At 42.6% G+C, this 25,724-nt stretch overlaps 1 protein-coding gene across 1 annotated transcript; it reads right to left on the bottom strand.

Annotated features, from left to right (window-relative positions):
- Positions 1–20,891: 20,891 nt before the first annotated feature.
- Positions 20,892–22,824, bottom strand: LOC123167261 (pectate lyase). Its single transcript, XM_044585086.1, has 2 exons — positions 21,713–22,824; positions 20,892–21,625 (listed from the first exon to the last, which is right to left on the bottom strand). The coding sequence occupies exons 1-2, from the start codon at positions 22,684–22,686 to the stop codon at positions 21,265–21,267; spliced, it is 1,335 nt and encodes a 444-aa protein (XP_044441021.1). The 5' UTR covers positions 22,687–22,824; the 3' UTR covers positions 20,892–21,264.
- Between the last annotated feature and the right edge of the window lie 2,900 nt (positions 22,825–25,724).

A 25,724-nucleotide genomic window follows, 5' to 3' on the forward strand; every position in this document is an offset into this window, starting at 1 on the left:
TCTCAGGTAGGGGGTCCCGAACTGTGCGTCTGAGGATCGAGGGTAATAGGAGACAAGGGGGACACGATGTTTACCCAGGTTCGGGCCCTCTTAATGGAGGTAAAACCCTACGTCCTGCTTGATTGTATTTGATGAGTATAGGGGTTACAAGAGTTGATCTACGTCGAGATCATAATAGCTAAACCCTAGATGTCTAGCCTATATGATTTGTCTTAGCCTCTACGGACTAAACCCTCCGGTTTATATAGACACCGGAGAGGCCTAGGGTTGTACAGAGTCGGTTTACAGAGAAAGGAAACTACACATCCGGGCGTTAAGCTTGCCATCCACGCAAAAGAGAATCCTACCCGGACACGGGGGAAGGTCTTCTACCTTGTATCTTCACGGCCCATCAGTCCGTCCCATATCATATAGCCCGGACAGCCGAGGACCCCTTAATCCAGGACTCCCTCAACCGGTTCAGTTGCTAAGATTAGTAACTCGAAACAGGAGTTACAAAATGAACAGAGACTAGTTGAGGGCGAAGTGATGATGTGTGTTGAAGTGATTCCAAGATTGATAAGATCACCATCACATACTCCCTTGCCACCTCTTGAGCATGCGTTGGTTTTCCCTTGAAGAGGAAAGGGTGATGCAGCAAAGTAGCGTAAGTATTTCCCTCAGTTTTGAGAAGCAAGGTATCAATCCAATAGGAGGTTACGCACAAGTCGCCTCATACCTACACAAACAAATAAGAACCTTGCAACCAATGCGATAAAGGGGTTGTCAATCCCTTCATGGCCACTTGCAAAAGTGAGATCTGATAGAGATAATAAGATAAATATTTTTGGTATTTTTATGATATAGATTGGAAAGTAAAGATTGCAAAATAAAAGACGGAAGGAATAGTAAATTGATAGGAAGATAATATGATGAAAGATAGACCCCGGGGCCATAGGTTTCACTAGTGGCTTCTCTCAAGATAGCATAATTTACGGTGGGTGAACGAATTACTGTCGAGCAATTGATAGAAAAGCGCATAGTTATGAGAATATCTAGGCATGATCATGTATATAGGCATCACGTCCGCGACAAGTAGACCGAAACGATTCTGCATCTACTACTATTACTCCACACATCGACCGCTATCCAGCATGCATCTAGAGTATTAAGTTCATAAGAACAGAGTAACGCATTAGGCGAGATGACATGATGTAGAGGGATAAACTCAAGCAATATGATATAAACCCCATCTTTTTATCCTCGATGGCAACAATACAATACGTGTCGTTTCCCTTACTGTCACTGGGATCGAGCAACGCAAGATTGAACCCAAAGCTAAGCACTTCTCCCATTGCAAGAAAGATCAATCTAGTAGGCCAAACCAAACTGATAATTCGAAGAGACTTGCAAAGATAACCAATCATACATAAAAGAATTCAGAGAAGATTCAAATATTGTTCATAGATAATCTTGATCATAAACCCACAATTCATCGGATCTCGACAAACACACCGCAAAAAGAATTACATCGAATAGATCTCCAAGAAGATCGAGGAGAACTTTGTATCGAGATCCAAAGAGAGAGAAGAAGCCATCTAGCTAATAACTATGGACCCGAAAGTCTGTGGTAAACTACTCACACATCATCGGAGAGGCAATGGTGCTGATGTAGAAGCCCTCTGTGATCGATTCCCCCTTCGGTGGAGCGCCAGAAAAGGCTCCAAGATGGGATCTCATGGGTACAGAAGGTTGCGGCAGTGGAAATAGGGTTTCGTGGTGCTCTCGGATGTTTTCAGGGTATATGAGTATATATAGGCGAAAGAAGTAGGTCGGTGGAGCCACGAGGGGCCCACGAGGGTGGGGGGCGCGCCTACCCCTTGGGCGCGCCCTCCTACCTCGTGGCCTCCTTGGTTCTTTCTTGACCTCCACTCCAAGTCTCCTGGATTGCGTTTGTTCCAAAAATAACTCTCCCGAAGGTTTCATTCCGTTTGGACTCCGTTTGATATTCCTTTTCTGCGAAACACTGAAATAGGCAAAAAAACATCAATTTGCACTAGGCCTTCGGTTAATAGGTTAGTCCCAAAAATAATATAAAAGTGCATAGTAAAGCCCATTAAACATCCAAAACAGATAATATAATAGCATGGAACAATAAAAAGTTATAGATACGTTGGAGACGTACCAAGCATCCCCAAGCTTAATTCCTGCTCGTCCTCGAGTAGGTAAATGATCAAAACCCAATTTTTGATGTGGAGTGCTACCTAGCATATTTCTCAATGTAATTTTCTTTATTGTGGAATGAATGTTCAGATCCGAAAGATTCAAGATAAAAGTTTAATATTGTCATAAAGATAATAATACTTCAAGCATACTAACAAAGCAATCATGTCTTCTCAAAATAACATGGCCAAATAAAGTTATCCCTATAAAATCATATAGTCTGGCTATGCTCTATCTTCATCTCACAAAGTTTTTAATCATGCACAACCCCGATGACAAGCCAAGCAATTGTTTCATACTTTAGATGTTCTCAAACTTTTTCAATCTTCACGAAATACATGAGCGTGAGCCATGGACATAACACTATATGTGGAATAGAATGGTGGTTGTGGAGAAGACAAAAAAGGAGAAGATAGTCTCACATCAACTAGGCGTATCAACGGGCTATGGAGATGCCCATCAATAGATATCAATGTGAGTGAGTAGGGATTGCCATGCAACGGATGCACTAGAGCTATAAGTGTATGAAAGCTCAACAAAAGAAACTAAGTGGGTGTGCATCCAACTCGCTTGCTCACGAAGACCTAGGGCATTTCGAGGAAGCCCATCATTGGAATATACAAGCCAAGTTCTATAATGTAAAATTCCCACTAGTATATGAAAGTGACAACATAGGAGACTTTCTATTATGAAGGTCATGGTGCTAGTTTGAAGCACAAGTGTGGTAAAAGGATAGTAACATTGTCCCTTCTCTCTTTTTTTCTCTTATTTTTTTATTTGGGCCTTTTTCTCTTTTTTATGGCCTCTTTTTTTCTCTTTTTTTTCTTTTCGTCTGGAGTCTCATCCCGACTTGTGGGGGAATCATATTCTCCATCATCCTTTCCTCACTTGGGACAATGCTCTAATAATGAGATCATCACACTTTTATTTACTTACAACTCAAAAATTACAACTCAATACTTGGAACAAAATATGACTCTATATGAATGCCTCCGGCAGTGTATCGGGATATGCAATGAATCAAGAGTGACATGTATGAAAGAATTATAAAGGTGGCTTTGCCACAAATACGATGTCAACTACATGATCATGCAAAGCAATATGACAATGATGGAACGTGTCATAATAAACGGAACGGTGGTAAGTTGCATGGAAATATATCTCGGAATGGCTATGGAAATGCTATAATAGGTAGGTATGGTGGCTGTTTTGAGGAAGGTATATGGTAGGTGTATGATACCGGCGAAAGGTGCGCGGTATTAGAGAGGCTAGCAATGTTGGAAGGGTGAGAGTGCGTATAATCCATGGACTCAACATTAGTCATAAAGAACTCATATACTTATTGCAAAAATCTATTAGTTATCGAAACGAAGTACTACGTGCATGCTCCTAGGGGGATAGATTGGTAGGAAAAGACCATCGCTCGTCCCCGACCGCCACTCATAAGGAAGACAATCAATAAATAAACCATGCTCCGACTTCATCACATAACGGTTCACCATACGTGCATGCTACGGGAATCACAAACTTTAGAACAAGTATTTCTCAAATTCACAACTACTCAACTAGCATGACTCTAATATCACCATCTTCATATCTCAAAACAATTATCAAGTATCAAACTTCTCATAGTATTCGATGCACTTTATATGATAGTTTTTATTATACCTATCTTGGATGTTCATCATATTAGGACTAATTTTATAGCCAAAGCAAACTACCATGCTGTTCTAAAAGACTCTCAAAATAATATAAGTGAAGCATGAGAGATCAATTATTTCTATAAAATAAAACCACCACCGTGCTCTAAAAAGATATAAGTGAAGCACCAGAGCAAAATTATCTAGCTCAAAAGATATAAGTGAAGCACATAGAGTATTCTAATAAATTCCGATTCATGTGTGTCTCTCCCAAAAGGTGTGTACAGCAAGGATGATTGTGGTAAACTAAAAAGCAAAGACTCAAATCATACAAGACGCTCCAAGCAAAACACATATCATGTGGTGAATAAAAATATAGCCTCAAGTAAAGTTACCGATGGACGAAGACGAAAGAGGGGATGCCTTCCGGGGCATCCCCAAGCTTAGGATTTTGGTTGTCCTTGAATTTTACCTTGGGGTGCCTTGGGCATCCCCAAGATTAGGCTCTTGCCACTCCTTATACCATAATCCATCAAATCTTTACCCAAAACTTGAAAACTTCACAACACAAAACTCAACAGAAAATCTCATGAACTCCGTTAGTATAAGAAAACAAATCACCACCATAAGTTACTGTAATGAACTCATTCTTTATTTATATTGGTCTAAAACCTAATGTATTCCAACTTCTCTATGGTTCATACCCCCCGATACTAGCCATAGATTCATCAAAATAAGCAAACAACACATGAAAAATAGAATATGTCAAAAACAGAACAGTCTGTAGTAATCTAGATCAAACGTATACTTCTGGAACTCCACAAATTCTGAAATAAATTGGTGGACGTGAGGAATTTTTCTATTAAACATCTGCAAAAAGAATCAACCTAAAAGCACTTTCCAGTAAAAAAAAATGGCAGCTAATCTCGTGAGCGCTAAAGTTTCTGTTTTTTACAGCAAGATCATAAAGACTTCACCCAAGTCTTCCCAAAGGTTCTACTTGGCACAAACACTAATTTAAAACATGAAAACACATCTTAACAGAAGCTAGATGAATTATTTATTACTAAATAGAACCAAAAATCAAGAAACAAAAATAAAATTGGGTTGCCTCCCAACAAGCGCTATCGTTTAACGCCCCTAGCTAGGCATAAAGGCAAGAATAGATCTAGGTATTATCATCTTTGGTAGGCAATCCATAAGTGGCTCTCATAATAGATTCATAAGGTAATTTAATTTTCTTCCTAGGGAAGTGTTCCATGCCTTTCCTTAACGGAAATTGGAATCTAATATTTCCTTCTTTCATATCAATAATTGCACCAATCGTTCTAAGGAAAGGTCTACCAAGAATAATAGGACATGTAGGATTGCAATCTATATCAAGAACAATGAAATCTACGGGCACATAATTCCTATTTGCAACAATAATAACATCATTAATCCTTCCCATAGGTTTCTTAATGGTGGAATCCGCAAGGTGTAAATTTAAAGAACAATCATCAAATTCACGGAAACCTAACACATCACACAAAGTTTTTGGAATCGTGGAAACACTAGCACCCAAATCACATAAAGCATAGATTTCATGGTCTTTAATCTTAATTTTAATAGTAGGTTCCCACTCATCATAAAGTTTTCTAGGGATAGAAACTTCCAATTCAAGTTTTTCTTCATAGGATTGCATTAAAGCATCAACAATATGTTTGGTAAAAGCTTTATTTTGACTATAAGCATGAGAAGAATTTAACACGGATTGCAACAAGGAAATACAATCTATCAAAGAAAAATTATCATAATTAAATTCCTTGAGATCCAAAATAGTGGGTTCATTGCCATGTAAAGTTTTGACCTCTTCAATCCCACTTTTACCAATTTTTGCATCAAGATCTAAAAACTCTGAATCATTGGGACGCCTTTTAACTAAAGTTGACTCATCTCCAGTCCCATCATTATCAAGATTCATATTGCAAAACAAAGATTTAATAGGAGACACATCAATCACTTTTAGATCTTCATCCCTATTGTCATGAAAACTAGAAGAACACGCCTTTACAAAGCAATCTTTCTTAGCACGCATCCTAGCGGTTCTTTCCTTGCACTCATCAATGGAAATTCTCATAGATTTGAGAGACTCATTGATATCATGCTTAGGTGGAATAGATCTAAGTTTCAAAGAATCAACATCAAGAGAAATTCTATCCACGTTCCTAGCCAACTCATCAATCTTAGGCAATTTTTCCTCAAGCAAAGCATTGAAATTCTTTTGGGAAATCATAAATTCTTTAACATCTCAAAATCATAGGGCATCTTATTAAAATTTCCGTAAGAGTTGTTGTAGGAATTACCATAATTATTAGAGGAATTACTAGGAAACGGCCTAGGATTAAAGTTTCCTCTATACGTGTTGTTACCAAAATTATTCCTACCAACAAAATTAACATCCATAGATTCATTATTATTCTCAATCAAAGTGGACAAAGGCATATCATTTTGATCAATAGGAGCACTCTTATTAGCAAACAATTTCATAAGTTCATCCATCTTTCCACTCAAAACATTAATCTCTTCTATCGCATGAACCTTTTTACTAGTAGATCTTTCGGTGTGCCATTGAGAATAATTAACCATAATATTATCTAGGAGTTTAGTAGCTTCTCCTAAAGTGATTTCCATAAAAAATGCCTCCCGCGGCTGAATCTAAAAGATTTCTAGAAGCAAAATTCAATCCGGCATAAAAAAATTGTATGATCATCCATAAATTTAATCCATGTGTAGGGCAATTGCGAATCATTAATTTCATCCTCTCCCAAGATTGTGCAACATGCTCATGATCAAGTTGCTTAAAATTCATAATATCGTTTCTAAGAGAGATGATCTTAGCGGGGGGGGGATACTTAGAGATAAAAGCATCTGTGCACTTATTCCATGAATGAATACTATTTTTAGGCAAAGACGAAAACCAAGTTTTAGCACGATCTCTAAGCAAAAAACGGAAATAGCTTCAATTTAACAATATCATTATCCTGTCTTTCTTCTTTTGCATATCACACAAATCAACAAAGTTGTTTAGATGAGTAGCGGCATCTTCACTAGGAAGGCCAGAGAATTGATCTTTCATGACAAGATTCAACAAAGCAGCATTAATTTCACAAGATTCAGCATCGGTAATAGGAGCAATCGAAGTGCTAAGAAAAATCATTATTGTTGGTATTGGAAAAGTCACACAATTTAGTATTGTCTTGAGCCATCGTGACAAACAATCCAACACACAAGCACACAAGAAGCAAGCGAATGGAAATAAGGGCAAATAAAATGGCAAAGCTGAAGTGGGGGAGAGGAAAACGAGAGGCAAATGGCAAATAATGTAATGCGAGGGATAAGAGTTTGTGATGGGTACTTGGTATGTCTTGACTTGGCGTAAGCCTCCCCGGCAACGGCGCCAGAAATCCTTCTTGCTACCTCTTGAGCATGCGTTGGTTTTTCCTTGAAGATGAAAGGGTGATGCAGCAAAGTAGCGTAAGTATTTCCCTCAATTTTGAGAACCAAGGTATCAATCCAGTAGGAGGTTACGCACAAGTCGCCTCGTACCTACACAAACAAATAAGAACCTTGCAACCAACGCGATAAAGGGGTTGTCAATCCCTTCACGGTCACTTGCAAAAGTGAGATCTGATAGAGATAATAAGATAAATATTTTTGGTATTTTTATGATATAGATTGGAAAGTAAAGATTGCAAAATAAAAGATAGAAGGAATAGTAAATTGATAGGAAGATGATATGATGAAAGATAGACCCCGGGGCCATAGATTTCACTAGTGGCTTCTCTCAAGATAGCATAATTTACGGTGGGTGAACGAATTACTGTCGAGCAATTGATAGAAAAGCGCATAGTTATGAGAATATCTAGGCATGATCATGTATATAGGCATCACGTCCGCGACAAGTAGACCGAAACGATTCTGCATCTACTACTATTACTCCACACATCGACCGCTATCCAGCATGCATCTAGAGTATTAAGTTCATAAGAACAGAGTAACGCATTAGGCGAGATGACATGATGTAGAGGGATAAACTCAAGCAATATGATATAAACCCCATCTTTTTATCCTCGACGGCAACAATACAATACATGTCGTTTCCCTTACTGTCACTGGGATCGAGCAACGCAAGATTGAACCCAAAGCCAAGCACTTCTCCCATTGCAAGAAAGATCAATCTAGTAGGCCAAACCAAACTGATAATTCGAAGAGACTTGCAAAGATAACCAATCATACATAAAAGAATTCAGAGAAGATTCAAATATTGTTCATAGATAATCTTGATCATAAACCCACAATTCATCGGATCTCGACAAACACACCGCAAAAAGAATTACATCGAATAGATCTCCAAGAAGATCGAGGAGAACTTTGTATCGAGATCCAAAGAGAGAGAAGAAGCCATCTAGCTAATAACTATGGACCTGAAAGTCTGTGGTAAACTACTCACACATCATCGGAGAGGCTATGGTGCTGATGTAGAAGCCCTCTGTGATCGATTCCCCCTTCGATGGAGCGCCAGAAAAGGCTCCAAGATGGGATCTCATCGCTATAGAACACCCCCTGGGCGCGCCCTCCTACCTCGTGGCCTCCTCGGTTCTTTCTTGACCTCCCCTCCAAGTCTCCTGGATTGCGTTTGTTCCAAAAATAACTCTCCCGAAGGTTTCATCCGTTTGGACTCTGTTTGATATTCCTTTTCTGCGAAACACTGAAATAGGCAAAAAAACAGCAATTTGCACTGGGCCTTCGGTTAATAGGTTAGTCCCAAAAATAATATAAAAGTGCATAGTAAAGCCCATTAAACATCCAAAACAGATAATATAATAGCATGGAACAATAAAAAATTATAGATATGTTGGAGACGTATCATCCCTCTACCTTCGGGATTAGTGTTGGACCTAAATAAATGTTATTTGTTATTTGCGTTGAGCATGAATATGATTGGATCATGTTTATTGCAATAGCGTTATTCATTTAAGTCAAAGAATAATTTTCATTCTGTTTACATGAATAAAACCTTCTATGGTCATACACTCAATATAAATGGTTTATTGAATCTCGATCGTAGTGATACACATATTCATAATATTGATGCCAAAAGATGCAAAGTTTATAATGATAGTGCAACATATTTATGGCACTGCCGTTTAGGTCATATTGGTGTAAAGTGCATGAAGAAACTCCATGCGGATGGACTTTTGGAATCACTTGATTATGAATCATTTGATGCTTGCGAACCGTGCCTCATGGGAAAGATGACTAAGACTCCGTTCTCCGGAACAATGGAGCGAGCCACTGACTTATTGGAAATAATACATACCGATGTATGCAGTCCAATGAGTGTTGAGGCTCACGGCGGGTATCGTTATTTTCTGACCTTCACAGATGATTTGAGCAGATATGGGTATATCTACTTAATGAAACACAAGTCTGAAACATTTGAAAAGTTCAAAGAATTTCAGAGTGAAGTTGAGAATCATCGTAACAAGAAAATAAAGTTTCTACAATCTGATCGCAGAGGCGAATATTTGAGTTACGAGTTTGGCCTTCATTTTAAACAATGTGGAATAGTTTCACAACTCACGCCACCTGGAACACCACAGCGTAATGGTGTGTCCGAACGTCATAACCGTACTTTATTAGATATGGTGTGATCTATGATGTCTCTTACCGATTTGCCACTATCGTTTTGGGGTTATGCATTAGAGACAACCGCATTCACATTAAATAGGGCACCATCTAAATCCGTTGAGACGACACCGTATGAACTGTGGTTTGGCAAGAAACCTAAGCTGTCGTTTTTTAAAGTTTGGGGTTGCGATGCTTATGTGAAAAAGCTTCAACCTGATAAGCTCGAACCCAAATCGAAGAAGTGCGTCTTCATAGGATACCCAAAAGAAATTGTTGGGTACACCTTCTATCACAGATCCGAAGGCAAGGTCATTGTTGCTAAGAATGGATCCTTTCTAGAGAAGGAGTTTCTCTCGAAAGAAGTGAGTGGGAGGAAAGTAAAACTTGATGAGGTAATTGTACCTTCTCTCGAATTAGAAAGTAGCTCATCACAGAGAACCATTCCCGTGATGCCTACACCAACTAGAGAGGAAGCTAATGATGATGATCATGAAACTTCAGATCAAGTTACTACCAAACCTTGTAGGTCAACTAGAGCACGTTCGGCACTAGAGTGGTATGGTAATCCTGTTCTGGAAGTCATGTTACTAGACCATGATGAACCTACGAACTATGAAGAAGCTATGATGAGCCCAGATTCCAATAAATGGCTTGAGGCCATGAAATCTGAGATAGGATCCATGTATGAGAACAAAGTGTGGACTTTGGTTGACTTGCCCGATGATCGGCGAGCCATAGAGAATAAATGGATCTTCAAGAAGAAGACTAACACTGATGGTAATGTTAGTATCTACAAAGCTCGACTTGTCATGAAAGGTTTTCCACAAGTTCAAGAAGTTGACTACGATGAGACTTTCTCACCCATAGCGATGCTTAAGTCTGTCCGAACCATATTAGCAATTGCCACATTTTATGATTATGGAATCTGGCAAATGGATGTCAAAACTGCATTCCTTCATGGATTTCTTAAAGAAGAGTTGTATATGATGCAACCAGAAGTTTTTCTCAATCCTAAAGGTGCTAACAAAGTGTGCAAGCTCCAGCGATCCATCTATGGACTGGTGCAAGCATCTCGGAGTTGGAATATACGCTTTGATGATTTGATCAAAGCATATAGTTTTATACAGACTTGTGGTGAAGTCTGTATTTACAAGAAAGTGAGTGAGAGCACTACAACCTTTCTGATAAGTATATGTGAATGACATATTGTTGATCGGAAGTGATGTAGAATTTTCTGGAAAGCATAAAGGAGTGTTTGAAAGGATTTTTTCAAAGAAAGACCTCGGCGAAGTTGTTTACATATTGGGCATCAAGATCTATAGAGATAAATCAAGACGCTTGATAAAACTTTCGATGAGTACATACCTTGATAAGTTTTGAAGGAGTTCAAAATGGATCAGTCAAAGAAGGAGTTCTTGCCTGAGTTGTAAGGTATGAAGTTGAGTAAGACTCAAAACCTGACCACGGAAAAAGAGAGAATGAAAGTCATTCCCTATGCCTCAGCCATAGGTTCTATAAAGTATGACATGTTGTATACCAGACCTATTGTGTACCTTGCCATGAGTTTGGCAAGGGGGTACAATAGTGATCCAAGAGTATATCACTGGACATCGGTCAAAATTATCCCTAGAGGACTAAGGAGATATTTCTCGGTTATGGAGGTGATAAATTCATTGTAAAGAGTTACGTTGATGCAAGCTTTAACACCGATCTGGATGACTCTGAGTCTCAATCTAGATACATATTGAAAGTGGGAGCAATTAGCTAGAGTAGATCCATGCAGAGCATTGTAGACATAGAAATTTGCAAAATACATACGGATCTGAATGTGGCAGACCCATTGACTAAACTTCTCTCACAAGCAAAATATGATCACACCTTAGTACTCTTTGGGTGTTAATCACATGGCGATGTGAACTAGATTATTAACTCTAGTAAACCCTTTGGGTGTTGGTCGCATGGCGATGTGAACTAGATTATTAACTCTAGTAAACCCTTTGGGTGTTGGTCACATGGCGATGTGAACTATGGGTGTTAGTCACATGGTGATGTGAACTATTGATGTTAAATCACATGGCGACGTGAACTAGATTATTGACTCTAGAGGCTGAAGGAAATATACCCTAGAGACAATAATAAAGTTGTTATTTTATATTTCCTTATATCATGATAAATGTTTATTATTCATGCTAGAATTGTATTAACCGAAAACTTGATACATGTGTGGATACATAGACAAAACACCGTGTCCCTAGTAAGCCTATACTAGACTAGCTCGTTAATCAAAGATGGTTAAGTTTCCTAACCATAGACATGTGTTGTCATTTGGTGAACGGGATCACATCATTAGGAGAATGAAGTGCACAATCTCATGGTCTAAGGAAATGATACTTGACATTAGAAAAGCTCTTAGCAAACGAACTACACGATCTTGTGCTAGGCTTAGGATTGGGTCTTGTCCATCACATCATTCTCCTAATGATGTGATCCCGTTATCAACGACATCCAATGTCCATGGTCAGGAAACCGTAACCATCTATTGATCAACGAGCTAGTAAACTAGAGGCTTACTAGGGACATGGTGTTGTCTATGTATCCACACATGTATCTGAGTTTCCTATCAATACAATTCTAGCATGGATAATAAACGATTATCATGAACAAGGAAATATAATAATAACCAATTTATTATTGCCTCTAGGGCATATTTCCAACAGTCTCCCACTTGCACTAGAGTCAATAATCTAGTTCACATCACCATGTGATTAACACTCACGGGTCACATCACCATGTGACCAACATCTAAAGAGTTTACTAGAGTCAACAATCTAGTTCATATCACTATGTGATTAACACTCAATGAGTTCTGGTTTGATCATGTTATGCTTGTGAGAGAGGTTATTAGTCAACGGGTCTGAACCTTTCAGATCCATGTGTGCTTTACGAATATCTATGTCATCTTGTGGATGCTACCACGCGCTACTTGGAGCCATTTCAAATAACTGCTCTACTATACGAATCCGGTTTACTACTCAGAGTCATCCGGATTAGTGTCAAAGTTCGCATCGACGTAACCCTTTACGACAAACTCCTTTTCACCTCCATAATCGAGAAAATTCCTTAGTCCACTAGATACTAAGGATAAGTTCGACCGCTGTCATGTGATCCATTCCCGGATCACTATTGTACCCCTTGACCAACTCATGGCAAGGCACACTTCATGTGCGGTACACAGCATAGCATACTGTAGAGCCTACGTCTAAAGCATAGGGGGACGACCTTCGTCCTTTCTCTCTCTTCTGCTGTGGTCAGGTCTTGAGTCTTACTCAATACTCACACCTTGTAACACAGCCAAGAACTCCTTCTTTGCTGATCTATTTTGAACTCTTTCAAAATCGTGTCAAGGTGTGCGTTCTTTGAAAGTATCATCGGGCGTCTTGATCTATCTCTATAGATCTTGATGCCCAATATGTAAGCAGCTTTATCCAGGTCTTCCTTTGAAAAAAAACTCCTTTCAAACAACCCTTTATGCTTTCCAGAAATTTTTACATCATTTCGGATCAACAATATGTCATTCACATATACTTATCAGAAATGTTGTAGCGCTCCCACTCACTTTATTGTAAATACAAGTTTCTAACAAACTTTGTATAAACCCAAAAACTTTGATCACTCCATCAAAGCGTATATTCTGACTCCGAGATGCTTGCTCTAGTCCATGGAAGGATCGCTGGAGCTAGCATACCTTTTAGCATCCTTAGGATCGACAAAACCTTTCTGATTGTATCACATACAACCTTTCCTTACGAAAACTGGTAAGGAAACTTGTTTTTTTTTATATCCATCTGCCAGATTTCATAAATGCAGCTAATGCTAACATGATTCCGACGGACTTAAGCATCGCTACGGATGAGAAAATCTCATCGTAGTCAACTCCTTGAACTTGTGAAAATACTCTTTGCCACAAGTCGAGCTTCATAGATGGTAACATTACCGTCCATGTCCGTCTTCTTCTTAAAGATCCATTTATCTCAATGGCTTGCCGATCATCGGGCAAGTTCACCAAAGTCCATGCTTTGTTCTGATACATGGATCCTATCTCGGATTTCATGGCCTCGAGCCATTCGTCGGAATCCGGGCCCACCATCGCTTGTCCATAGCTCGTAGGTTCATTGTTGTCTAGCAACATGACTTCCAAGACAGGATCACGTACCACTCTGAAGTAGTACGCATCCTCGTCATCCAACGAGGTTTGGTAGTGACTTGATCCGAAGTTTCATGATCACTATCATAAGCTTCCACTTCAATTGGTGTAGGTGCCACAGGAACAACTTCCTGTGCCCTGCTACACACTAGTTGAAGTGACAGTTCAATAACCTTATCAAGTCTCCACCATCCTCCCACTCAATTCTTTTCGAGAGAAACTTTTCCTCGAGAAAGGACCCGTTTCTAGAAACAATCATTTTGCTTCCAGATCTGAAATAGGAGGTATACCCAACTGTTTTGGGTATTCTATGAAGATGCATTTATCCGCTTTGGGTTCGAGCTTATCAGCCTGAAACTTTTTTCACATAAGCATCGCAGCCCCAAACTTTTAAGAAACGACAACTTAGGTTTCTCTAAACGGTGTCGTCTCAACGGAATTGCGTGGTGCCCTATTTAAAGTGAATGCGGTTGTCTCTAATGCCTAACCCATAAACGATAGTGGTAATTCGATAAGAGACATCATGGTATGCACCATATCCAATAGGGTGCAGTTATGATGTTCGGACACACCATCACACTGTGGTGTTCCAGGCGGTATTAATTGTGAAAAACTTTCCACAATGTCTTAATTGTGTGCCAAACTCGTAACTCAGATATCTCTATGATCATATCATAGACATTTTATCCTCTTGTCACGACGATCTTCAACTTCACTCTGAAATTACTTGAACCTTTCAATAATTCACACTTGTGTTTCATCAAGTAAATACACTCAGCATCTACTCAAATCATCTGTGAAGTAAGAACATAACGATATCCACTGCGTGCCTCAGCACTCATTGGACTGCACACATCAAATGTATTACTTCCAACAAGTTGCTCTCTTGTTGCATCTTACTGAAAATGAGGCCTTTCAGTCATCTTGCCCATGTGGTATGATTTGCATGTCTCAAGTGATTCAAAATCAAGTGAGTCCAAACGAACCATCTACATGGAGTTTCTTCATGCATATATACCAATAGACATGGTTCGCATGTCTCAATCTTTTCAAAAACGAGTGAGTCCAAAGATCCATCTACATGGAGCTTCTTCATGCGTTCTATACCAATATGACTCAAATGGCAGTGCCACAAGTATGTGGTACTATCATTACTATCTTATGTCTTTTGGCATGAACATGTGTATCACTACGATCGAGATTCAATAAACCATTTATTTTAGGCGCAAGACCATTGAAGGTATTGTTCAAATAAAAGAGTAACCATTATTCTTCTTAAATGAACATCATAATCCAATCATGTCTATGCTCAACGTAAACACCAAATAACAATTATTTAGGTTTAACACCAATCTCGATGGTAGAGGGAGCATGCGATGCTTGATCATATCAACCTTGGAAACACTTCCAACACATATCGTCATCTCACCTTTAGCTAGTCTCCGTTTATTCCGCAGCTTTTATTTCGAGTTACTAACACTTAGCAACTGAACCGGTATCTAATACCCTAGTGCTGCTAGGAGTACTAGTAAAGTATACATTCATATAATGTATATCCAATATACTTCTGTCGACCTTGCCTGCCTTCTCATCTACCAAGTATCTAGGGTAGTTCTGCTTCAGTGACCGTTCCCCTCATTACAGAAGCACTTAGTCTCGGGTTTGGGTTCAACCTTGGGATTCTTCACTAGAGCAGCAAACGATTTGTTGTTTCATGAAGTATCCCTTTTGCCCTTGCCCTTCTAGAAACTAGTGGTTTTACTAACCATCAACAATTGATGCTCCTTCTTGATTTCTACTTTCGCGGTGTCAAACATCGCGAGTTGCTCAAGGATCATCATATCTATCCCTGATATGTTATAGTTCATCACGAAGCTTTAATAGCTTGGTGGCAGTGACTATGGAGAACCATCACTATCTTATTTGGAAGATTAACTCCCACTCGATTCAAGCGATTGTAGTACTCAGACAATCTGAGCACATGCTCAACGATTGAGCTTTTCTCCCTTAGTTTGCAGGCTTAAGAAACTTGTCAGAGGTCTCATACCTCTTGACATGGGCACTAGTCTGAAATCCCAATTTCAGTCTTCGGAACATCTCATATGTTCTACGACGTTTCAGAAACGTCTTTGGTGCCACAATTCTAAACCGTTAGCATCACGCACTGAACTATCACGTAGTCATCAAAACGTGTATGTCAGATGTTTCGCAACATCTACAGACGACGCTGAGGTTCAGCACACCGAGCGGTGCATTAAGGACATAAGCCTTCTGTGTAGCAATGAGGACAATCCTCAGTTCACGGACCCAGTCCGCACAATTGCTACTATCAACTTTCAAATAAATTTTCTCTAGGAACATATCTTAAACAGTAGAACTAAAGCGTAAGCTATGCCATAATTTGCAAAGACCTTTTGACTATGTTCATGATAATTAAGTTCATCTGATTAATGAACTCCCACTCAGATAGACATCCCTCTAGTCATCTAAGTGATACATGATCCGAGTCAAACTAGGCCGTGTCCGATCATCACGTGAGACGGACTAGTCATCATCGTTGAACATCTCCATGTTGATCGCATCTACTATACGACTCATGTTCGACCTTTCGATCTCTTGTGTTCCATGGCCATGTCTGTACATGCTAGGCTCGTCAAGTCAACCTAAGTGTTTCGCATGTGTTCCGAGGCCATGTCTGTACATGCTAGGCTCGTCAACACCCGTTGTATTCGAACGTTAGAATCTACCACACCCGATCATCACGTGGTGCTTCGAAACAACGAACCTTCGCAACGGTGCACAGTTAGGGGGAACACGTCTCTTGAAATTTTATTGAGGATCATCTTATTTATGCTACTGTCGTTCTAAGCAAATAAGATGTAAACATGACAAACATCACATGCAAATCATAAAGTGACGTGATATGGCCAATATCATCTTGCGCCTCTGATCTCCATCTTTGAGGCGCGGCATGATCACCTTCATCACCGGCATGACACCATGATCTCCATCATCATGATCTCCATCATTGTGTCTTCCTGAAGTTGTCTCGCCAACTATTACTTCTACTACTATGGCTAACGGTTAGCAATAAAGTAAAGTAATTACATGGCGTTTTCAATGACACACAGGTCATACAATAAATTAAGACAACTCCTATGGCTCCTGCCGGTTGTCATACTCATCGACATGCAAGTCGTGATTCCTATTACAAGAACATGATCAATCTCATACATCACATATATCATTCATCACATCCTTTTGGCCATATCACATCACATAGCATACCCTGCAAAAACAAGTTAGACGTCCTCTAATTGTTGTTGCATGTTTTACGTGGCTGCTATGGGATTCTAGCAAGAACGTTTCTTACCTACGCAAAAGCCACAACGTGATATGCCAATTTCTATTTACCCTTCATAAGGACCCTTTTCATCGAATCCGATCCGACTAAAGTGGGAGAGACAGACACCCGCTAGCCACCTTATGCAACTAGTGCATGTCAGTCGGTGGAACCTGTCTCACGTAAGTGTACGTGTAAGCTCGGTCCGGGCCGCTTCATCCCACGATGCCGCCGAATCAAGATAAGACTAGTAACGGCAAGTAAATTGACAAAATCGACGCCCACAACTACTTTGTGTTCTACTCGTGCATAGAAACTACGCATAGACCTAGCTCATGATGCCACTGTTGGGGAACGTAGCAGAAATTCAAAATTTTCTACGCATCACCAAGATCAATCTATGGAGTTTACTAGCAACGAGAGGGAAGGAGTGCATCTACATACCCTTGTAGATCGCGAGCGGAAGCGTTCAAGAAAACGGGGTTGATGGAGTCGTACTCGTCGTGATCCAAATCACCGATGATCCTAGCGCCGAACGGACGGCACCTCCGCGTTCAACACACGTACGGAGCAGCGACGTCTCCTCCTTCTTGATCCAGCAAGGGGGAAGGAGAGGTTGATGGAGATCCAGCAGCACGACGGCGTGGTGGTGGAAGTAGCGGGATTCCAACAGGGCTTCGTCAAGCGCTGCGGGAGGAGGGAGATGTGTCACGGGAGGGAGAGGGAGGCGCCAGGGCTTAGGTTATGCTGCCTCCCTTCCCCCCACTATATATAGGGCCAAGGGAGAGGGGGGCACAGCCTTGGCCCTTCCTCCAAGGAAGGGTGCGGCCAGGGAGGAGTCCATCCTCCCCAAGGCACCTCGGAGGTGCCTTCCCCCTTTAGGACTCTCCCTTTCCCTCATCTCTTGGCGCATGGGCCTCTTGGGGCTGGTGCCCTTGGCCCATATAGGCCAAGGCGCACACCCCTACAGCCCATGTGGCCCCCCGGGGCAGGTGGACCCCCTTGGTGGACCCCCGGACCCCTTTCGGCACTCCCGGTACAATACCGATAATGCGCGAAACTTTTCCGGCGACCAAAATAAGACTTCCCATATATAAATCTTTACCTCCGGACCATTCCGGAACTCCTCGTGACGTCCGGGATCTCATCCGGGACACCGAACAACTTTCGGGTTACCGCATACTAATATCTCTATAACCCTAGCGTCACCGAACCTTAAGTGTGTAGACCCTACGGGTTCGGGAGACACGCAGACATGACCGAGACGACTCTCCGGTCAATAACCAACAGCGGGATCTGGATACCCATGTTGGCTCCCACATGCTCCTCGATGATCTCATCGGATGAACCACGATGTCGAGGATTCAATCAATCCCGTATACAATTCCCTTTGTCTAGCGGCATAGTACTTGCCCGAGATTCGATCGTCGGTATCCCGATACCTTGTTCAATCTCGTTACCGGCAAGTCTCTTTACTCGTTCCGTAACACATCATCCCGTGATCAACTCCTTGGTCACATTGTGCACATTATGATGATGTCCTACCAAGTGGGCCCAGAGATACCTCTCCGTTTACACGGAGTGACAAATCCCAGTCTCGATTCGTGCCAACCCAACAGACACTTTCGGAGATACCTGTAGTGCACCTTTATAGCCACCCAGTTACGTTGTGACGTTTGGTACACCCAAAGCATTCCTACGGTATCCGGGAGTTGCACAATCTCATGGTCTAAGGAAATGATACTTGACATTAGAAAAGCTCTTAGCAAACGAACTACACGATCTTGTGCTAGGCTTAGGATTGGGTCTTGTCCATCACATCATTCTCCTAATGATGTGATCCCGTTATCAACGACATCCAATGTCCATGGTTAGGAAACCGTAACCATCTATTGATCAACGAGCTAGTCAACTAGAGGCTTACTAGGGACATGGTGTTGTCTATTTATCCACACATGTATCTGAGTTTCCTATCAATACAATTCTAGCATGGATAATAAACGATTATCATGAACAAGGAAATATAATAATAACCAATTTATTATTGCCTCTAGGGCATATTTCCAACAAGATATTGCGTGATCATAGGAATTTTTTTAAAATTGCATGCTATATTCCCCAACATCCGTGTTATCTATATTGAACTTGTTCTATTAAAAAATCATTTCTAAAGGAACACCTATGCACTACCTACAAGTATTAGTAAAAAATATACAATTTATTCGAATACAAGCATATTTTATTTGTAGAAAAAAATACATAGGAATGATGGTCAAAATACATTTTGTCTACTTTGTACAATTCGTAAACGAGTATTAGGTCCTAGGTTTAGTTTGATAAATGTTATGGTGTGCACAAGGCCTAATATTGCTCATGCGGTTATTATTACCTGCTATTGGACAAATTACTGTATCATCAAACCACGCCCTCCATCAACACAATAGTAGATATGTGTCCTTGTTTTAGTTGTTAGTCGACACTCTTGTTTGTTACCTAAGGGCTTCATTCTTAAAGCTGAACAATTGTTGGTCCAAGTATCCCCACATGGTGGTGTGTTGAAAGCCCAACATCAACCCACAAAGTCCAACACGTGTGGCCCATTGATCTGATTTGCATCCAACAGTTGTGAGTGCACCACAGTGAAGTGAGGGGAGAAGAAAATCATAGCCATTCCACTCAGCTGGTGGGTTGTCGTCGTGAGAGTGAAAGAGGGCACACAACAAGAAGACATGGAGGTGTGTTAGCAGCCCAACATCGGCCGATAAGTCGAACATGCATTTGCATCCAACTATCGTGAGTGCTTCCTAATGAAGTGAGGGAAGAAGAAAACCCTAGTCACTCCACTCAGCTGGTGGTGGCTTCCATTGTGAGAGTGCAAGAGAGCACACAATAAGAGCACAACCTTTGACAGAGAGAGAGAAGGAGGAGAGAGGTTCTGTCCAGATTTGCCGCATCTGACTAGAAGATGTTTAAGCTGGTGATTGGAGGCTCAAACGTGCTTGAATTGACAACAAATTTGATGGGATCGTCCTTATTTTAGGTATTTCGATGTGGTTAGCTGATTTAAAGATTGGGTCAGTGGAGCATCTAATTGAGTGTGGTTTTGTCGGTTCGTACCGTTGTAGTTTCAACACAAAGTAGTTTTAGGAGATGCATAGATTGGGTAAGCAAACAATGTCGTACTGAGCTAAATTCTTTAGGGGATCTCATGAATTCGTGTGTATGTGTGCATGCCAAATTTGATATTGTTTGATTCAGCGATTTAAAAGCAGTTTGCAAAATTCAGAAACAAACACAAGTTGTGTTACTCTGCTTTGCTTCTCGTGGTGGTGGTGGTTGTTGTTGCCGGTTGGCAACATTGAGAGAGGTCCTAGAGATGACTTTGTTCTCACCATCCTAATGGTGAAGTCGTGTGAGCCACAACGATGGTTTTTCCACGTTAAATTAAGTGTCACATGTGCATGTTGTTTGACTTTATTCTATTATTTACTAGTTCTTTTTTATGGAACGTTGCTAACTAATTGGTTGAAACTATCCTCAAAATTCACTACGAGTGAAAAGGGTCGTTTGTATATTTGTTGTGTCGGTGAAATTGTGCATTAAAAATAAACATAGATCCAGAGATTCCATTTCAAATAGGTTAATCTTTTGAACTGACAGCTGAATCCATGAGCAGGCAAGAGACAACCTGGCCCAAAGGTTCAGGCCAGATTGTAGGAAGTGGGTAATTGTCCAGCCCGAACAACAACAAGCTTGTTTCTAAAAATGTTTTCATCGGCGCGGGGAAAATTGCACACATGTTCACTTGCGTATTTTGCATGTATGCATGTATAGAAAGTTGAAATAAAATTGTAGAAATAAACAGACGATAAACCTTAAAATAACAGTTAACAAATTAGTCTCGGCCCTCTTCAATATTTGCATGCCTTCTGTCGGGCCCTCCACCTCCCCTAAGTAAGCAGGATGACCTAGACAGAAACATGTTCTCTCTCTGCCCTTCATCCCCTCCGCGTCGCCTGGCCGCTGACACGGCGAATGCACGTACAAGAACAACCTACAGGGCCCTCTGATCTGAACCCCGTAGACTACTCAAATGTCCTAGTAATACATACACGAATCTTTGAGTAAAAGAATTGAACAAAGCTATAGAATTGAAGATTCGGAAGGGATCGGCTCCGGCCGGCCGGCGGGGCCACCAAGGTTTAGCAGGGCTTGCCGGGCTTGCACGGCAAGCAGCCGGCGAAGCGCGTGAGCCTGGTGACGTACGATCCCGGCTTGGGCGGGATGAGGTCATCCTTCTCGAACTTCCTCTGGTTGGGGCCGCCGCTGTCGGCGAAGACGGCGTCGTTGAGCATCAGGTCCCCCTCCGAGTGCCACACCCAGTTCTTCCACTCCGCCTCCTCCGCGTACAGCCGCTTCGTGATCAGCTTCGCCGCCAGGTTCGGCGGCGCGATGTAGCGGTTCCCCTGGCTGATGATGGTCGGGTTCTTGCTGCCGCCGATGGCGTACATGAGCCAGTGGGTGTAGTCGTTGTTCACCACGTGGAAGAATCCCCATCGGCACCTGATAATCAAGCAAGAAAAAATGATTTATAAATGTTGTGAGCACAAATTAACCAGCTTAATTTTAGCTTGAGATGATGATGATGACCTTGGCATTCTCTGCACGAGGCCTCTTCCGAAGTGGTTGAAGGCGACGGTGATCTGCATGATCTCGTCCTTGGGGTTGCTGTCGCTGGAGCCGAAGAGCATGACGTCGTTGTGGTTGGTGAGGTGGCAGTTGGAGATGGTGACGCCGGTGGACTGGTCGATGACGTCGATGAGGCCGTCCTGGCAGGTGGCGAGGGAGAGGTGGTCGAGCCACACGTCGGTGGAGCCGAAGACGCTCACGCCGTCGCCGTCGGACTGGGTGCGGAACCCGGCGTGCTGCGGCGAGTCCCGGATCCTGCCGCCCTTGCCCACGATGAGGTCGTTCACGTGGATGTTGTGGATGATCACGTTGTGCGCGTACTGCACGGTCACCTGCGCGCCGTCGGCGATGCGCAGCTGCCCGCCGCGGCCGTCGATGGTCTTGTTGCTGCCGACCAGCAGCTCCTCCTTGAGCTTGATCAGCATGGGCCTGGCGAAGATGATCCACAGGGGCTCATTCTGGATCACGGCCCACCGGAGCGTGCCCGGCCGCGGCTCCAGCACGTCGTCGTCGCTGCCGTCCGTGACGATGTAGATCTTCCCACCCAGCCCGCCCGTGGCGTGCCTCCCGAACCCCTGCGCGCACCGCGCCAGACGCATCCGGTCCGTCGCCCAGTCGTCGCGGCACCGCCAGCACCGGTCGATCGGGTTCGTCGCCTGGCACGGCCCGGCGAACTTCTTGTGCAGTCCCAGCAACTTCCTCCTCGACCCACTCTCCTCCCGAACGGCTCTGTGGACGGCGCGGTTCAAGCTGTTGGCGACCTCGATGGGGTTGGGATGGTAGGCGGCCTCCGCGCGGGCTCTGGCCTCCAGCTGGCGCCGCTGCCAGTACTCGTCGAACTCGCCGATGTTGGCCTCCGACACGGCCGCCGCCGCCAGGAAGAAGACGGCGTACAGGAGCAAGGAGACGGGCCTGCTCCACTGGAACCCCTCCATGGTTCCTTTATTACTGTAGTAGATTGTTATTCACCGTTAGGATCGATCGAGCTCCCCTCCTCCTACCTCGTGATGGCCTTGATTTTTAGTTGTATGAAGGTAGGACGGTGAGCTCCATCAGGGACATTGCTCGTTCCAGGTGACGAGGAACGGGGAGGAATATATAGCTCGGCCGGGCGTGTCTAGAAGAGAGTGGTGTATAATTAGGGAGTGGTGAAGCGACGATAGAGGAGAGCGCAACTCGCGCATGCCTCCGTACCTTGTCGCCATGCCCATGAGTGAAGGTGATTCAGGGAGCGTGCTCGGCCCATGCATGCCTCTCGCTCCGGTGTTTAGAGTCTCTTATCTTACTATTCTTGGGTTGCTATGCATAGCATATGCAACATTTCGAACACCATAATGTGAGGGCATCATCTTGATTATCCCTACCTTATTTTATTTTTATTTTGGCGGAAAGAACCGAGATCTATTTTCTATTATATAAAGGTTATTAATAAGAAGCACAAACCACCTCAAACATAATAATAATCACATCAAGAACCATGCACCATCAAACAACCACTATTGTTGTCAGAGCGAGTTGCTAACGTGGCTTTGTCACCGCTCCCCTATCGGAGCCAGCTTGACCTTGTTGATGACAGCTGGAAAACCTTTGTGCACGTGCTCGTAAGGATGAGTTAATTGCAAGGAACTACCACGCTTCGGCATGTTGTGACGAATCAGTACCGCTAGTCACTTTTTTTGCCATGCAGTACCAACACTAAGCCTAAGTGTTGCAAAATGGTCTGACAGCCGTATAAGCGCGTATTGACCACGTATCTGACCTATCGGGCCCACGTGTCAGGTGCCACGGTGGCTTACCCGCGCGCACCCGCTCGGTAACTCTCGCACCCGTCTTGGTCGCTCCATGTAGCCGGGTCCGGTCGAACCCAACCGGAGCCTGCCGCACTCTGTCCCTCTCCTCGCCCCATCGCCCTCGTCTCTCCAGTCGCCGCCGCCGCTCGCCGCGCAGACCCCCGCGTCCGCCACCGCCGCCGCGCCATGGTCTTCGAGGATGAGAGCAGCGACGACTTGTCCGGCCTGCAGATCTCCTCCGACGACGACGGGATGCATTATCAGGTCAGTGGTAGAGCTAGGGTTAGGGTTAGGTGATTTGGGGATTTGGGGATTTGATGATCTGGTTTTCTGATTTGAGGATTTGCTCCCTGTAGATTCCTGCTAGGATTGAAGACCAAGACTACAATGGCTTGGAGAAGGCACCAGAGGGGCTCTGCGTGGAGCATCGGCTGCCAACTGAGCGCCGTATAGCTTTTGAATCATTTGAGACGGGCAGGAGGTTTCTAGTTTGTGCTCAGCCTGTAAGATTGATGCTCTCTCATGTTCACTGTAATATAGTTACTACTACTGATGATGAAGCACATTGTTTACCATTTAGTAGTTTTGATGCTTATAGTACTGATGCTCACTGCAATAGCTTAGTTGGCTATGTTCACTGTAATATATTTATGGTTTAGTTATTTCTTAGTAGTTCTGATGATTATGGTTTTGATGCTTATGTTCACTGTAATATATATATGGGCAGCAGCTTAGTTGGCAGTGGAGAAGCTCATAGTTTAGTTATTTATTAGTACTGAAGCTCACTGCAACATGTTGTGTAGGCATGTGTTGTTAGTTGATTGAGGCAGTGTAGATGCTAATTTTTAATTGAGTAGCATTGTTTAGTTGGCCACATGTATAGATTGTAGTTCTTATGTTGTTAGTTGATTTTTTGAAAGTGCCCTTTCATAATGGTAATTCTTCAGAGAGTAACAATATAAGTGTTTGCTATATTGCAGGAAGCTGTCAATTGTGGTTTCCTTGCTTGGGTTGACCCAGAGTGGCCTCCCACAATGCAAAATGCATTGTTGAAGCTTTGGGAAATGTTTGAAGACAGCAGGACTGCTAGGAGGAAGGATAACCTGGAAAGTTCACTTACTATCCACCACCTTAAAGAAGAGAAAAGGAATCTGGATGCCAACTATGACAAACTAGTTGAAGATGTCCATCAACTTCTCAATGCCCAGGAGGACAGGGTGTTGGATTTAAGCTATGTGCAGGCTAAGGAGAAGAGAGCTGAGGTTGCCACTGCATCAGTTGTGGCTGCCATGAAGAATGAGATGGAGAAGAAAGAGGCAGAGAACTTCAAGATGCAAGAGAAGTACAAAGTGTTGATGAACCTGGTAGAAGCTCAAGGCAGTGTCATTAGGAACTTGAAGATGAATCATTTGAAAGAGAAGGAAAAGCTAGCCGAAGGCAACAACAATTTAAAGATTCAGGTTGATGAGCTCACCCAGTCTGTGAAAAAACTAACAGAAGAGAATGTGCAGTTCAAGAGGGGACATGAGAATCTGATAAAATGCAGGGATGAGTTAAAGCTCCAGCTTGCTGTGCAGTTCAAGTCACTGGAGAAGAGCAAAGAGAAGTTGAAGTTGATCCATGACATCTTGAAGGAGTGAGGTAGATGAAGATGATCTGGGTAGATGAAGCAGAGCATACCTATCATGATATAAGTTGCTTTGATAGAAGGCTTTGCTAATCTTTTGTGAAGGGTGGTTTAGTTAAGTGTAATGTATGGATGTAGTAGTTGTGAACAATGTTGAACTCCACTATGCTATGGTCTTTAGCCAATGTTGTAAGAATCTAGTAATTATGGCTATAAGAATACTTGTAAACTAACGAATCCGTGGCCAAATCAAACATTAGAGCAAAAAAATGTTGACGTGGCCACTGTCAACAGGGATTGCTCTGAGTGGTGGCCCTGGTTATTAAAGCAATGTGCAGGGGTGAACAGGAAACAATTTGTGCATTTGGGGGAAAACTAGGGTTAGGCAACGGCGGAGGCGATTCCTGAGCGGGCTGGCGGCGGAGGCGATCTCGCAGGCGGCGGCGGCGGCTGCGTCCAAGTCAATGTCAATCTCGTGGTCTTCAGGTCGTTCTCAGGCTCCCAGCTTCCGTCGAGCCTCTGGAAGGAGAGGGGACGAATCGAGGTCGTCGGTGCC

Source organism: Triticum aestivum, chromosome 7D (assembly GCF_018294505.1).
Source record: "Triticum aestivum cultivar Chinese Spring chromosome 7D, IWGSC CS RefSeq v2.1, whole genome shotgun sequence".
NCBI classification, from domain to species: domain Eukaryota; kingdom Viridiplantae; phylum Streptophyta; class Magnoliopsida; order Poales; family Poaceae; genus Triticum; species Triticum aestivum.

What these genes read in the sequence shown, in the direction of transcription:
- LOC123167261 (XM_044585086.1), bottom strand. Translation starts at nt 22,686, where the DNA reads ATGGAGGGGTTCCAGTGGAGCAGGCCCGTCTCCTTGCTCCTGTACGCC. An exon ending in CTCGTGCAGAGAATGCCAAG is followed by an intron (nt 21,626 to 21,712) that starts GTCATCATCATC and finishes CTTGATTATCAG; the next exon opens with GTGCCGATGGGGATTCTTCC.